This window comes from Caretta caretta, chromosome 2 (assembly GCF_965140235.1).
Source record: "Caretta caretta isolate rCarCar2 chromosome 2, rCarCar1.hap1, whole genome shotgun sequence".
Lineage (NCBI taxonomy): Eukaryota > Metazoa > Chordata > Testudines > Cheloniidae > Caretta > Caretta caretta.
In genome coordinates, this window is record NC_134207.1 from 180,558,579 (window position 1) to 180,575,509 (window position 16,931).

The 16,931-nt window shown below is 41.1% G+C and overlaps 1 protein-coding gene across 1 annotated transcript in view; it reads right to left on the bottom strand.

The window, feature by feature from the left end:
• The window catches only part of EEPD1 (endonuclease/exonuclease/phosphatase family domain containing 1), an 85,334-nt gene that overhangs the window by 21,167 nt on the left and 47,236 nt on the right, over positions 1-16,931 (bottom strand). Inside the window, exon 2 of the mRNA XM_048839213.2 lies at positions 15,717-15,768. Within this exon, the coding sequence (XP_048695170.1) occupies positions 15,717-15,768 (52 nt within the window). The remainder of the gene's footprint in view (positions 1-15,716; positions 15,769-16,931) is intronic.

A 16,931-nucleotide genomic window follows, 5' to 3' on the forward strand; every position in this document is an offset into this window, starting at 1 on the left:
GAGACCCAGGTTCAATTCCGCACTCTTCCTAGTGGGGAGCAAGGATTAGAATAGGGGTCTCCCACCTCTCAGGAGAGTGCCCCAAACACTGAACTATGAGATATTCTTACATGGGGCTCCCTCAGTCTCTCCCTGCTGAAGCTGCTCTACTGTGGATAAATAATGAAAGAATCACTGGAGTTGGGGGACTGGACCCTGAGACTCCCATCTTCCAGGTGGGTGCCTTCACCACTGGGCTGCAGTGTCAGTCTTACTCTCTTTCTCTCTGACCCAATGACTCTCATCATCTACCCAGGGTGGAACAGCTTCAACAGCAGAGATGGAGGGAGCCCTCAGCAGAACATCCCATAGTTTGGTGGCTTGAGTTCTCTCCTGAGAGATAAGAAACCGCTGTTCAAATCCTTTCTCCCTGCCGGCCAGAGGAGGGAAAAATCGAACATGGCTCTTTCCCATCCCAAGTGAGTGCTCTAACCTCTAGGTTAAATGTTATATGGTCATCACTGCCTCCTCCTCTGGCCATTTGGTGTGGTGTGAGGCAGATGCCTACCTCATTCTCACAAAAAATGACCTATGCACCTCAGCCACTGGACTCCAGGTGCGGGGTTCCCATCGCTAACAGAGAGAGGCGATTATCTCTGTGAGAAGGGTGTGGCTTAAGACACAACCTTCTCGTTGGCATCTCCCACTGGCTAGCTTAGGCAGCTCCCCATCTAGTGTGCCGGCTTTTGTGGATCACATTCTTAGGCATCTCTCTCTCCCCATTCGTTGTATTTGGAGTCTAAGGAACTAACTCAGGCTCTGTGGATCGCAGTGTTGTTCCGGAGAGTTTCTAGGTGCTGAGCACTGGTTAAAATGAACCAGATCAGAATGTGAAGCACTCTTGCAGCTGCTGCAATACTCATTTAGGGTGCTTGCATGAATTCTAAAATCACTGTGTTCACTGCTGAAGCAACATATAGTACACCTTTGTTATTTTACTGTACAATCCTTATTTACTGTACAGTAGCCTATTTCCACTTATGAACTGAACGTTCTTGACCCTGATCAACTTTTGTAAAGATCTGGGGGTTTTTAAATCCCAAATTATTTGCTTTTCTTCCTTCAGTTGATGTTTTGGAAAACTGAATAGTGAGTTTTAATTGATATGGGAACACAGAGCAAAAACTCACCACAATTACTCCACAGAAGCCTCCTTTGTAATATCTGACAGGAAGTTACACATTTTATCTTTGAAGATTTGATTAAAAAGAGATTATAGTCTACAAAAATAGTCTGGTGTCCATCCTTTAAACACGGGAGTCTTGGGATAGCGGTTCAGACCTTTCATTTGTGTTTTCCTAGCTTCATTCTAAACAAAATTATTATTTATGTAAAGAAGATCTTCTTATAGATCTTCAAAAAAAAGACAGAGAAGCGCAATGTCTTTGGTGCAGGGCAGTGATATGCAGCAATGAAGAGAAAACATAATAACAATCATGCCCTGTAAGCATTATGTGCCAGTGCCAAAGGAACTACAGAACTATCAACTATCTGTGGTGAAAATGGACTGAATAGTATTTCTCAACCAGTTTGTGATTTGGTGCAAAATTCTCCTCTCCTGTGTGCATGCTGGAGATCTACACCACTGTTCTGCTCCCTGACGGGAGAGCCACATATATATACACAGGAAGAATATAAGAATTTTGCTCGAAATTAGTTTGATGCTACACCCACTGAAGTCCATGGTGAAGCTCCCATTGATTTAAATTACGCAGGATCAGGTCCAATATGAGAAGCATATTGGGGGGGAGGGATAGCTCAGTGGTTTGAGCATTGGCCTGCTAAACCCAGGGTTGTGAGTTCAATCCTTGAGGGGGCCATTTAGGGATCTGGGGCAAAAATTGGTGATTGGTCCTGCTTTGAGCAGGGGGTTGGACTAGATGACCTCCTGAGGTCCCTTCCAACCCTGATATTCTATGATTCTATGAGGAAAGAGGTCTGAACAAATTCCTTTAGAATTCAAGGGTTGGGCCGTAAGCAGCTACAAAAGGACAACAATGCAAGATTACTGCCAGAGTGAAGTCACCCATCTACCACGGTTGTAGGGGAGCTGCAGTGAAATCTTCCTCTCCCCAACAGAAAATCACAGAGAATTCTGGAGTTTTAATAGGAGGTGTGGGAGAAAAGGAAAGGCATGGTTCTCGTACATATTCATATGCTCTTATTTATAGTATTGCCAACCCCAAGCATTCAAAAAACATGAATCACTCCCCTGTTCCCCTCCAAATCATGAGAAAAATGTGTTGTTTTATGTGCTGCCTTCTGCTTTGAGGGCCTTTAGGGCTCACATTTTCATGCTTTCTTCCACAACCATGAGGGCTAGAAGCTTACTTTTCTTTTCTTTCTTTTTTTTAAATAAAAGCTGACATACCTATGTAATTACATGACTCCAGAAGCTGGAACTATAAGAAAAACCACCTAATAAAACTCATGATAAAAATGACTTCACTGTTCATAATTTCATGTTTCCAATAAATGCAGACAGTTTTGTTTGCTCATAGAGGCTCTGAAGGTTAGTTACTAAATATTGCAAGTCATTTTTGAAGTACTTTCAAATAAATCAATGTTTTGATCTAATTTATGCATAAAAGAATCAGTATAATCATAAATAACAAGATTACTTAAATATCTAGTTACAGCAGAAAAAAAGGAAAGTCCTCTTGATCATAATGCGATCTTTTAATCACAGAGTTCTTATAAAGAAATGAATCCTTGAACTCAGTCACCTTTTCCATATAGTTATAAACGGTCCACTCATTTAGTTGGCTGTAGCAAGAACACGATGACCTCAAAATTAAATAGTTTGTAGTTTCTGGAGAGGGAGGAAAAGTTTTAATCTGCTACCATTTTAGCCTTCAGAGAAACTACAGTACAATATCTCTCTTTGTATTTCTTTGTGCACATTCTTCCAGAGAATACATGAATGCTTGGGGGATCCTATTAGCAATATTGTTAGAGCAAAAAAAACACAGCAGAATATTCAGAAAACTTATTACAAATGTGCCAACCTGGACATAGCTTCAAATATAAAGAAGAAATTCAAAACTGCTACAAAGCAAACTACTGTATGTTTAGCAAAGGTATATATACACTCCATTTCCCATTGTTATTCTGAAACTGCACAATGAAACCATGTAGTATGCAATAGATGTTAAAGGGAACTTAAAGTTCAGGGATATTCCTTTGAGGCTTGTTTCTACAATGTAATGAGCAACTGAAGTCAATGGGAGTGGAAGACACTCAACCTCTCAAGCGTGTGCACTTATAGCTTGTTCTTGCTGCCACTGAAATGAATTGCAAAACTCCCCTTGACTTCAATGGAGCGGAATCAAGACCTTAATGCTAGATTCTGATACTCTTACTCACGTCCAGCAGTACTTTAATCATTGAGGAATCAATAGGACTACTCAAGGTCAATCAGATTATCAGAATCTGGCCCCTAATTTGCAAGCCAAATGGAGTAATTCCGTCTGAAGTACAAGATGAAAAAAGAACTAGTTTCCAGTTCAATGGTGAGGGGAAAAATAATAAAGCTATACCAATTTGCCATGATCTGGTCTCCCCTGAATCTATTTACCTTCCCACTGCCATGAGCACTGCACTGAGCAAGCAGAAAGGAAAAAGGAGCTGTAAAAAGAAAAGAAGGATTTTTTAAAATTGTTTCTAGGGCTGGGATAAATTTATACTGCCACATAAAATGTTACAGTAACCAAGACAGAAGAAAAAAGCTTAAAGGGAAGAGGAAAACCATTTTGATCTGATTTTAGCAAATTTCAGGAAAGTTGCTCTAAAAAGGAAAAATATACAAATCAACAGTTTTCTCCCACATCACAAATGTTTACCCTTTTCTGCATTCCTCCATAGATTTCTCATTTTACAATACATTGTGTTATACTTCATAATGTCATGGAAACAGATTTCATCACATTTCATTATTTCTTTTGGGGTGCTTATTATCAGGAGAATATATTCTAATCTACTACCTTCAAAAGACTTCACTACACATGAAGAAAACCAGTTTCCTCGCAAATTTAATATTATTATCCCCTCCTTTCTGATTATATATATTTTTCACATCTTTAATCCTCAGGCAGAGAGTCCTGATTTGACAATGATTCTTTGCTGGCACAGAAGACAGTTGCTAGTATATTTTTATGAGGAGGAAAAGAAAAGGGCAGGGTTATTTGTCTTCTCCCTCTGTTGCCTTCCCCCACACTGATTACATTTAAAGAACCGACCTTCTGTACTTTAATTGCACAAAATACTGTTTGAACAGTCCTAATGGTCACTGGCTCCCCATACAGAGTGAATACATTACTAATCCATTTAGACAGCTAAATGCTGATTTAGCTTGATATTATGGGGCTCCTGCTGCTATGTAAATTAAAAAAAAAATGACTAAACAACAATCTAAAACTAGGCATAGAGCTGTTGGCCTTCGCCTCTTTTCCCACTATCTTGTCCAATAAGGTCAGCCAAAAAGGACAGAATAAGGGCTCCATATACTATTTCTACCACCTCTGAAGAAAAACTATATGGTCAGCAGCAAGTGTGTGTCCACTGTTTCTTGTTCTTCCTTGACCTGGAATTTTGTGGGCTTATTTTACCTGTGGCATGCTTGGCTCAAATCCAGACTACAGTCACAATAGGCTTGGTCATGCATTTAGCACAAACACCAGAGAAAGGTGTGGCATGGAGATGCACCACCCGATGGGGAGCACCCATACGCACAGTGCCTCTTGGACCATCCCATCTGTGCTGCGGGAGAAGGGAAATTTGCAACAGCTTTTTAAAGGAAGCAATTATAATAGAATGTTAGGGGACTGTCAGTCACTTTATCTGAACTGCCCATACCAGCTTATCTGCCTACTTCTCTGCAATGGAGCACAGAGATGCCTACACAAGATGCACAGCATTGCTTCCCCCTGTTGCTAACTACATATCAGCTGTTCTCAGTGGGGGTGAAAGAGATAACCACTCCCACTGAGAAGCCCTGAAAAACATGAGGCAGCATAAGGACCTCTGCCAGGAGCAGCAGCTCTGAACTCTGGGCTAGCCAGGCCCCATAAAGTCTCCTGATAGAAGCAGGCCCCCTACGGTTCCCAGGTAGCTTTAAATCACCCTGCACCATGAAGAGTGCTGGAGAGGGAAGGGAAAAGATATGGCAGTGGGAGAAATGGTGGAGGAAGGAGAGAAGAGTGAGAGGTTGCGCTGTGATCCTGGTCAGCTTTCTGAAGTGGTGCTGGTGATTCAAAAGCAAGCATTCTCGCTTCCGTATGAGTACTGGACCAATGATTCACGGAACTATGGGCCTGCAAAGGTGCCAATTCTGAATGCAAGAGTAAGGCTGCTGTGAATCTGTGCCCTGGTCAAATTACCAAGAACATAAGAGTGGCCATACTGGGTCAGACGGGGGACAGTGCTTGCAGTTGAGGGCAGCACACGGAGCCCTCTGCACCCCCCTTTCCCAGGGACCACAGGGATGTGATGACAGCCGCTTCTGGGAGCGGCGCAGGGCCAGGGCAGACAGGGAGCCTGCCTTAGCTCCGCTGTGCCATGGGGCTGGCAATCCCGCAGGCCAGATAGGCCGTATCCAGCATGCAGGCCGTAGTTTGCCCTCCCCAGAACTAAATCCACCCACACAATCAAAACACTCCACTCTACCGAATTACTTAATCCACTGCACATGCTTCACCCTCTGGGGAGAGGATGAGAGGGAAAAACAACACATGTAGGGGTTATACTGAGGAGCTGCCTATTCTCTCCTTGCCCGTTCCTTCTCCTTCAGGAAGGACAAAACAAACCTATACATAAGTTGAATTTGGGCAGGGTGAGCCTTTGACAATTGCCTCTGGCAAACAGAACTGTTTTCTGCTCTGGCAACAAGTTTTATCCAAAGCAAACTCTCTCTCAGTGCAAAGGCTGGCAAGACCGCCGAAGTATGGCACCATTCAGAAATGCCTTCACCACTCTCCAGCACTTTGGATTTACACTTCTCTTCTGCACTGGCTCACAGCTGTTGCATTTTACTTATATAAGAAGTATTTATGTATGAAACTCAGGAAATTGTCTGCAACCTTGTCACAGGCCATTTTGATAATGTAGATCATAATTTCTTATGTTCTTGTCCCCAGGCCTAAACTGACAATGAGAAAGTAAGATGTGAAAGATACTTAAAGGTCAGATTATGATTTCTTTACTCACACTGAATAGCATTTTACTCCATGAAAGAAAATGATTCAAGTATAAATTTAATATGTGCGTAGAGGCTTTGGGTCTTTTAAAGGACACTGTTACACAGTCCTCATCTGGAATTGTTACTTAAAGTTTTTAAAGTTATATATGTGTAAGAATTTTTGCTAAATTTTAGTAGTATTCTAAAAGATCGATTCTCCTCTTGATGTGTGGGAAATACACTCTCCGAGGTCAGCTTGACTCCTGTGGGAGAAAAAAATCAGGTCCTCGACACAAAATAGCAGCACACTTTATCTAGCAAACATTTCTTCAATACTTTTTAACTGTGGTATAAAGGGCAATGGGTATTAATGTGCTAGTATAAATAAATAATACATCTCAATTATATAGTGCCCTCCAGCTAATGATCTAAAAGCATTTCAGCAACACTAAGTGATTATGCCTCTGGTGAAATAGGCTCATTAAATATTATTCTCCCTACATTACAGAATGGGAAGCAGCCAGAGAGGTAAAATGATCTGTTAAAGGTTACATTGTAAGTCAGAGTCAGAGTCAGAATTAAGCTCCCAAGTCTTTTAGCACCTCCTCCTGTTTTCAAACCACTAGAGCATGCTGCCTCCCTGTATCACTATAGAAAGCACAAATACTCAGATGTTAAAACAGATTAACAAAAAATAAAAAATAAAAAAAGTTTTGAGCACAGTCAATATTTACAACTTCTTAACTAACCCGGGGCTCATCCCTTGATTTGTGTTAATTGAAATACTATTATTTATCAGTTATAGAGTTGGGGGACAAACGCATCAGTCCTGTGGCCCTTATTAGTCAGGACTCCCATTAACAGTTCATAAAAATATGCACAGGAAGATGCTGTACTGGCCTAAATTCAGTCCTAGTCTAAGCAGGGGCGCCTCCTGCTGGAGTCAATAAAGCTTACGTCCATGAGGGAAAAAATTGTTTTTAAAACACTGGACTGGACTCAGGAGACCTGGATTCAATTCCTGACCCAGCCAGACTTCTAGGGTGACCTTTTGCAAGTCATTTAATCTCTGTGCATCTCCATTCCTCATCTATAAAATTAGGATAATAATTCTTCCCTACCCTATGGGATGCTGTAAGGATAAATTCATTAATAATTGTGAGGTAGCCAGATACTATCATGATGAGGGCAGTAGATAGATTATACCAGGTTCTGTTTGTCCCAACATATATAAGCACACAGCACATAAACACGCATACACAGACTCCTACACATTGGAGTGTAAGCAGAGTCAGGATGAGCTCTACCCTGACACCTGGTGGTGAATTGTGGCAAGTTGTGGAAAAGACCTTCAGGGGCTGATCTTGTTTGCATAGTCACACCCACCCCGCCTAGCATGAGCCCACAGCAGTCCAAATGGTCACTTTGGCTGCTGCGGTATCCCCAGTTTCTCTATTATTGGGGGAGGAAGAATAAAGTGTTGTTACCCTGATTATGCTATCAAGGACAGTGGAACTGTTTTATGACGGAGGAACTCACCATCAACTAAGCAGCACTCGCTAGACAAGGGACATGGGTTCCAAAACCCAGTGAATTGAGACAGGCTGGGGGATAGGTACTTGTACCAAGTGGTGTGGGCCTGAAACACCAATTGCACCTCCTCCTCCTCTCTCTGCTATAGAATATCAGAGCTAATTTTGAGTACATTAGGACTCTAAATTACAGGCTGCTGAGCTGAATTCACTTTTGGCCAATAATACATCAGCACTGAGGCTTCCCTACTACAAGCTGAAATCACTAAAGAGCTAAAATTACTAAGAGCTGAAATCACTGAGTGCTGTGTTAAGTAGTGGGGGGGCCTGAAGCTATATTGCAGAGCAGTTCACAGGATGGCTGGTGGAGCAGAGCAGCTTGTGGTGAAGGCTGCAGCAGAACCCCATGGAGAGGCAGGGCAGTCGGCCTTGGACCACGTAAGGTACCCCTTAACATGCCCCCATTTCCACCCAGGCTGGGAGGTAAAACCCTGCAGATAAACTTTTGAACTCTGGGCCTGCACTGACCAGGGACAGAAACTTTTGGGTTATTGGACTTTTGGGACTTTGGGTGATTTTTGGGTTGCTGGACTCAAGAACCAAAGAGAAAGGACATGGCCCAATTTGCTGGGGTGAGTCTTTGCTCATGGTTTGGTTTATGAACCCTAGTTGTGGTGTTTTCCGAATGTAATGCTGATGTTGTTTACCTCATGTTATTAAAGATTTTCTGCTACACCAAGACTCTGTGCTTGTGAGAGGGGAAGTATTGCCTCTTTTAGGCACCCAGGGGTGTGTGTAAGATTTTCCCAGGTCACTGGGTGGGGGCTCAAGCTGGTTTTGCATTGCGTTGTTGAGAGGGAACCCCTATGTACTGAATCCGGCCCTTGCTGCTATCAACTCGGCCTGGCAGAAGGGTTACAGGAGTATTCATGTACACAAGAACTGACATGCCTGTATTTCAACATGCAAATAGGAAACATGAGCTGTATTTCAAACACTGAACAACTCTTTTCTGCTTAACAGTCCATTCACACACACACACAAATCTGCTTTACTCTGAAAGCGATTTAGAAAGCACAGTGATTACAATGTGTTTAATCATGATCTGTCTCAATCTACTCAAAAGTAGACTAGCCCCCCCCCGCCCCAGCTGACATTCTAATAACTCAACAGAGGTTGTCAAAGTAAGTGCAGATAATGTCAGCACAAAATACTGTATTGAATCAAGAACACTGAAAATAGTTTTTTGTTAAACATCTCTGCCTATCAAGACACTTTGCAGACCACAGAAACAGCAGCGACAGCACTTCACAACTCAGCATTTTAAAAATGTTAGAAGTGCCTGAAATCCCCTCCAAACTGCAATAATAATTGTACAGCTAGAAAGGGGAATGCAACAGAGTTGCCTCTTTTCTCCCATCCTTTGGATCTCTTCCCTGGAACACCCAGCAATGCTAATAATGCAGCACTCAATACTTAAAGGCATCTCTATCAAGTAAACAGAATTTAATATCAGTTGCTATGCAGTTGACATTTGTCTTATAGTAAATAAACCAGCCTGTTCAACACCACACCCACTGTATTTCACTGATGCCTCTGTGGTTCTATATCAGGTTTCTGCATCAACAGGAATGGTCACACCTACCGGGCAGGTCCAAAATATCGATCCCAACATCTACTGTTTCACGTTACAATACAAACAGAGGTCCACAAAGGTGACCCAAAATACTCTTCCTACTGCTGAGTAGGGTGAAAATAGGTAAAAATGAACATATATCCTATGAATTACTTGCATTTTGGGATTGTCATCAATGCAGATAAATGCTACATGTTTTAAAACAAGATAATTATGTTCTTTTTATGGGAATGGAAATGGCCCTATCACATTCATATGATTTGGAGGGGCGAGCGGGGAGGGAAGAGACCTACCAGATTAATATCTCTATCATTTCGCCTTCCATGCACATGCCGGCACAAAATGTCAGAGTAAAAAGGATGCTGACATTTAGAAAACAACAGACACATACCTACTTAACCCAGCTATCAAGTCCTTTGGATATTAAGTCTAGTAAGAACTTCACTGTACATTAACCCAGTTCTCACCCCAGCCTGGGTCAGCCCCTCAAGAACATCACTCATTCCAGGCCAGACAATTCATTTCTAACTCATCCATACATTCCAGTTGACCCTAACACTTTCAAAAGACTACTGAACGAAAAATACTATCTTAAGAAGTAAAACTCTTAATAGTTGACAAGAAACTGGCAACCCTGACATATCTGCAGTGTAAATATCAGAGTCCTTTATCACACAATCCAGTGTATCAGCAGATAGGCAAGCATAGTAATACATAAATAGGGAAGGAATGGCCTACAATAAGTATAGTATTCTGCAGTACAGGATCTCAATAAAAATGGGATCAAGGCCTACAACATCATTAACATCTCAGACCCAACTGGGAAAATATTTGGCAAAATATCAGGAATAAGGAACTGGTAATAATCTTATGATTTTACCAAAATAAAAGGATCAAAATTGATATACTGGACTCCAGAGAGGCTGTTTAAGATTTTTTTTAAAAAACAGAACACATCGCAATTACCAGCGATGACGACAACCACATGCCAATGTCATCTAATTTATATCCTGATCCGAAGTCCACTGAAATTAATGGGAGTTCTATTGACTTCAGTTGGCTTTAGATCAGTCCCATAACATACACACGCCCTAAATTATGTTCTTATTGGGGGAAAATAAATTAAAAAACTATGCAAGGGCTTCTGTATGGCCTTGGAACTACCATACAATCCACATAACTGTGTCTGCTGCAGGATTTGAATATTCCAGTCAACCGCATAAAGTGGATGTGCATTGCAGTGGGTGTGGCAAAACATGTCTTACTGGGAAAATGGAGTTCTGAACCATCTTTAACACACAGAGTACACCAGCATTTCATTGTTAACACACAGAGGGCCAGAGTGTCAGCTGGTGTGCAGAGCTGAGCTAATTTATACCAACTGAGGATCTGGCCCAGATGTTTTTTTATTTTTTTTTTACCAGTGGCATCTTTGTTTTTGGAGGGGTAGGTTAGTCTTTTCACCATCATGAGAACGTGTGTGTTAAGTTTGTTTGCTTTATATATAGAAAAGTTCCTAGAAAGAGATTTCTTCCTGCATGTTCTGTTGGCTTCAAAGCACCAATGAGCAGAGCACAATAATTTTGGCATATTTGCTGTGCATAGCAAAACACTCGTGGGTTTGAACATAAAAACAGGAGCTGAGCTGGAATGTCACCTGGCTGGCTGTGCAGTTCTATTTTCTGACTACCTAAACAGACTTCTTCTTAAACTACAAGGAATAGATTTCCCTTGAGGGGATATTTTTTCTCCCTATATTTATTTAATGTGAACTGGCCAAGAGTTTCTCATCTTTAATTAGGGACTCTATACAATTACTTTTGTAATGTTTAAAATTTAGATAAGGTAAATAGTACACACCCCCACACCACGCCTATGTGCTGGTGATATCCATGGGATACATTGCAGAGCTATGTGATACATTGGATTTATAACATACCTTTAAACAACTCTGCCAGCTAACGAATCTCCTCCAGGGTTGCATCCGAAGTTCAAATCCTCTGAGAATCTTTGCATATCATGAGCAATGCAGCCATCACAAATTCATGCTGTTAAATCCTTTCTACCACACCCAATCATCGCATGCTTTCCCTATATGTCACTGCTTAGGACAAAAGATAGCCGTGCTTTTCAAACGAAGGACTGTGAGTTCTACACTTTAAACTGCCAAATAAGCCGCACTGTTGTAACAGATGAGGTAAGCTGAGGCTGAGTAAGGGAAAAACGGACAGATTTGGAGGTTTATGATATGACAAAATGCTTCTTATAGCTACAACTTACTAAGGATCCAGTAAAGCACTTAAGCACATGCTAAACTTTAAGCATGTGAATTCTACTTAAGTCAATGAGACTACTTAAATGCTTAAAGTTAGAATGAGCTGAAGTGTTCTGATGGACTGGAGCCAAAAGGAAAACAAATGGGCTTGCCTTGAGAGTCTTTCTCTGTCTGGATTTGAGTTGTAATACGGGCTCACTGGGGGAAATTCTTGGTTAAGGACTCACTCTTTTTACATGACCCAATCCTGTTCCATTGAAAAGGACAAGAATTCTTCTATTGACTTCAGTGGGAGCAGGCAACGGCCCATATTCCTCCTAGAGTCCTGTTTTACAACTCTCACCCACATTCAGTAGCACTTACTTGTGTCAACACTCTGTTCCTCGAGGGAACCCTTTGCACCCCAATGTTCATCCTTATAATATGATTGTGTGGTATCCAATGTAAAGTTTGTCACATTGGGTGTCTTCAGAAGGCTAATGATGTACTGAGCATTGTTGTTGTAGTAATGTTATAGGTTGTAATTTCACGTATATAGTTATGAGGCTGAAAATGTGTCCTCATGGCTGTAAGCAAGCCCAGGCAAAACTCTCCAGAAGCAGAGGGACAGTTCACACCTCATCAGGGCATGTATGGGACAAACCCAGCCGAGCCTCACAGGAATAAAGGACACTGGCCTAGGCAACAACAAAGGATCTGTTGGACTCTCGAGTGAGTCATCCCCCCCTTCCTTTGGTCAGTTTGGGACTGCGATGAGGTAATGCTCACCTGATTCTGATGGGGGAGGGCAAAGCCAAGAGGGAAGAAAGGACATGATAAAAGGGAGATATGTTTGCCATGCTCTTCCTCTCTCTTCCACCTACATCTACAGACATCCCCACCAAGCGACTGAAGTGCTGATCAAAGGGGAAAGCCTGGCTGAAGGGCAACCAGCCAGCCTGTGGTGAGAAGCATCTAAGTTTGTACGGCCGTTGAAAGCGTTAAGGTCAACTTTGAATGCGTTTTGTTTTATTTCATTTGATGAAATCCAACTTTTATGCTCTGCGTTATAATCACTTAAAATCTATCTTTGTAGTTAATAAATCTGTTTATTCTACCTGAAGCAGTGCGTTTGGTTTGAAGTGTGTCAGAGACTCCCCTTGGGATAACGTGCCTGGTACATATCAATTTCCTTGTTAAACTGATGAACTAATATAAGCTTGCAGCGTCCAGCGGGCATAACTGGACACTGCAAGACAGAGCAATTTGCTCTAGCTAAATCCAGACAATTTCACCTTCTGGCCGGGTTCCCAAGTAATCCTTAAAATTCGGGCAGACCCTTGTGGCAGATTTTTTTGGCTTCAGGGCAAATTTGGCCAGAAGGTTAGATTTTTCTAAAATTAAACTTCTACAAAACCTCAGAACAATGTAATGTTTCCATTATTATTATTTGATTCTAATGATAACAGATTTGTTTGTTTTTTAACAAAAAACAAATATTTCTTTACACTGTATGAAGCCCCATATGTTGCAGCATTGTTCTAGTCTGTGAGTACTTGAAAGTAAAACTGACCAATCTATTTATTGTCCAAGCTGGGAAAAATGCAAAAAGTAAACAAACATAAGTCGTTAAAGATGAGATTTAAAAAAACAAAACAACCAACTTTTGCTTTAGAAAAATCAAAGTATAAAGGTAAATCATTTAAATATACAGTTAGATCTTTATCTTGCTCTTTTTCTTGTGTTTAAGGTGTGTGTGTCAAAAACTGACATACTGAATCAGGCTATCACAGGCTGTTTTCATTCTACCACCATCAAGGAGGTGCTATGTTCATAGCCTGAGAAACTGCTAACTCTTACCCCAGCTCTGTGAGTCAAGGCAGTGCTGCCAGTCCCTCACTTTCATGAGCATCTCCCCAAAATCCAGATAAACTTTTAAAAAAGACACAAAAACCTGTTAATAGTTATTGCCTAATCACTTATTTTCCCATATCTAGGCCCTGATTCTGCAAAGATCTATGCACATGTTTAACATTACACACTTCCATGGGACTTTGCCTTCAGTGGGACTACTCCACAGTGTGCAAACTTAAGCATGTACACAGATCTCTGTAGGATTGAGGGGGAGCTCTTTCTTCTCCTCCTCCACAGATGTTCACATAAAACCTTCGTAAGTATATTATATCTCACCCTTCTAAGGAAACTTTTAAACGTCAACACAGGATTCTGTATCAAGAAATGAAAAATTAGGCTACTGAAGTTAAAGAAAATATAATATTAATGAATACACAGTAAGATGATGTGACAAAGGCCAGAAAACTTATTAAAGGAAAAAACACCTTTGTTCTTAAAAACTCAGCTAGTTTAAAAAAACCCATCCAAGAAATCTAGATTAAAGAAATCTAAGGTATATGGATTCGTAAAAGATATTTAGTATTTTGTTTTCTTTCTACAACACTATAAGATTAAATAGCAATTTAAAAGACATGAGTTGCATATGCCACAGATGAACTCTAAGTAGATAGCACAGAGATCACTGTTCTAGTCCCATGTGCTTAAAAAAAAAAATTAAAAAGAGAAGGATGGGGAGTGCAAAATGTTCCTGTATGTATATAATACAACACTGTTATTTTCCAGGGGGGATAAATTGGTCTTTTTAATTCTTTAAGCCTGGCATAGTATCAAAGCAGATATAAAATAGTCACAGAGCTCAATTTAGAAACATCATTTTTCTTATGTTGAGCTTTTATGAAGAGCTTCCTGCAAAGCTGCAAACAATGGTCTGTCCGGCAGCCAGACCACACTGAGGTCACCCTTTCTTGCAAGGCCTTGTTTAAGGAGGCATTTTGCCAAAAGGTAAACAGAGGTCTGCCAAATACATGTGGAATTAAAAGTCCACTGACCCTCAAAGAGGAACCCTATTAGATCCACCACCAGAAACAAAACAACAACAACAAATGCTTGTTTGTTTTATAAATATATAATGGGTGGGTGAGTGTATAAAAAGAAAGAAGGATCAGATATTTGATGCCCTTAACCAAAAATCTTGCTCTTAGTCTACTGAAGCCAATGAAACAACTCCCACTGACTTAAAGAGGTGTGGATAAGTCCCTTTGTGAAACTCACCCAAAAACAAAGCACAAGACACAGACACAACTTGTGCTGGCCCTCTGCACACAATACCAAGGGTTGTTCTTGTTGTTCAGGACTGAGGTAGTTCTCTACACATGTTCATTCTATATCTCCTAGTATTTCTAGAATATTGATCATACAAAATGAATGCAGGGCAGGCTATAGCAGCTGCAAATGGAGTGGACAACAGATAGGATGTCTGGTTCTCCATGGAATAGATAAGTATCTTTGAAAGATCTGAAGCTAGAGTGATTATAAATACATTATTTTTATGATTTACATGAAAAGCCTGGCTCTGGTGCATATGGCTTCTTAAATCTGCTGACTCAGATCTCAATGGCCTGTTTGCGATACATTCTTGGCCTTGTCTCAATAGGAAATGTATGCTAAACATTTTCCTTCATTGCAACCAGTACAGCTTCATTGTTGGGATCACTAGTGTAGACTGGATGCCAGCAACTGCCATTGTCTTAAACACCATGTTGTGTTGACTTGTTCTGAGTATTCAAATTGCTGGATCTCTCTCTACATCAGTACTCCTTCCACTGCATAAAGCCACTTTTCCCCTGGCCATGCCCCTCAGATTCCAAAGGGAGACAGCACAGAATTAGGGCCTTCCTGACCTCTTTGGACATTCCTCACTCTTTTTGCAAACCATGTACTTCACCTAGCTACTAGGAAAGTTGCTTTGGAAATGCTCCTACAAACAGATTAGAGAGAGATTTCTTTTCAAATCCTGCTATAAAGTACAAAAGCCTCCAGGGAATACAATCAGTCCAGAACAAATATTGTCCCTCTGTCACGATGTATTGTGAAGCTGAAAAGAAGTCCTACTTGTTTATGTTTTATGCTATTTGATTTCACATGAAATTTGGAAAGCCTGCTGACATTAAAAGATTTGAGCTTGAATACATTTTATTGTTGTTGTATAAAAGGTTAAAAAAATACCTTTCCCAAAGCATCTCTATCGACCAGCTCCTGCACTGCCAAGAGCTTGATGCTGTAAGAGAGAAACACAAAAAATGAATAATTTAATGGCAAACATTTCCAAAGCACCAGTTATACTAGGACTGAAATCTTGCCCTTATTTTTTTTCTTTCAGAAGGTTTAAAATGCCTGTTGCGTGATGCAGCATGCAGGAGTCTACAATAAATTAAGGACAGGCACTGTTACGTGCTTTGCTTGATCTGATCTAGCTGTCCTACATAGACTTTTTGGTTCCTAAATTAGTAACCATATTCAAATTCGCCCTATAAGAGGAGTCCACTGATCATCTCATTTGCACAGTTTAAAACACTGAAAGATCTTTTGAAAACAAATACTGAAGAAGTATTTAACAGAACGGTCATTTTTCTGTCCAAATGCTTACATCTCTGCAGTTGCAGAGATATATATACACACACATAGTTAATAAAATATGGGGGACGACAAGTTACACACGCCTAAAGAAAACTGCCTGGAAAGGAGTATATGATTTACCCCTTTTCTATTCAAAGCCTTATTCCCTCACCATTACAAAAATCTCTTCTTGGTCCACAAAGGGCTAAATCTTGCTCACCCTATGCCAATGACTTCAATGGGGTCCCTCCTGCACCCCAAACCCCTCATTCTCGGCCCCACCCAAGCCTGCACCCCCAGCCAGAGCCAACACCCCCTCCACAACTCCAACTCCCTGCCCCAGCCTGGAGCCCCCTGCTGCACCCTGAAACCCTCATTTCTGGCCCCACCCCAGAACCTGCTACTCCAGGGCCTGTCTACACTAGAGATTTTTCGGAAAAAAAATCGTACGCATAGTACTCTCAGTTCAGCTGCATTTCTAATCAAACTGGTAGGAACTCGGGTGCAGCTAAGGCTCTGTGGTTTCCCGTGTCTTAAAGAACATCTTGTAGAACTGCGTCTTTCCAAGTGAAAAAATGAGCATAACAGTGAGAAATCAGGTATCATTTCCCCCTCCTTTTTTTGCAAGCTTCAAGTCCAAAAACCCATTTTATACCAAACTCACTTCCGAAGGAACCCTAAGTACTGTTTTATACACATTACTTATAAAGCGTGCTGGCCATTTCACATTTTGGACTCGATTCAAACCTGTTTGGGTAGCAGGTGCAAACTTTGCACCCACTATACCAGCAGGATCATTGGAGAAGTCAAAAGCACTGTTTGCCC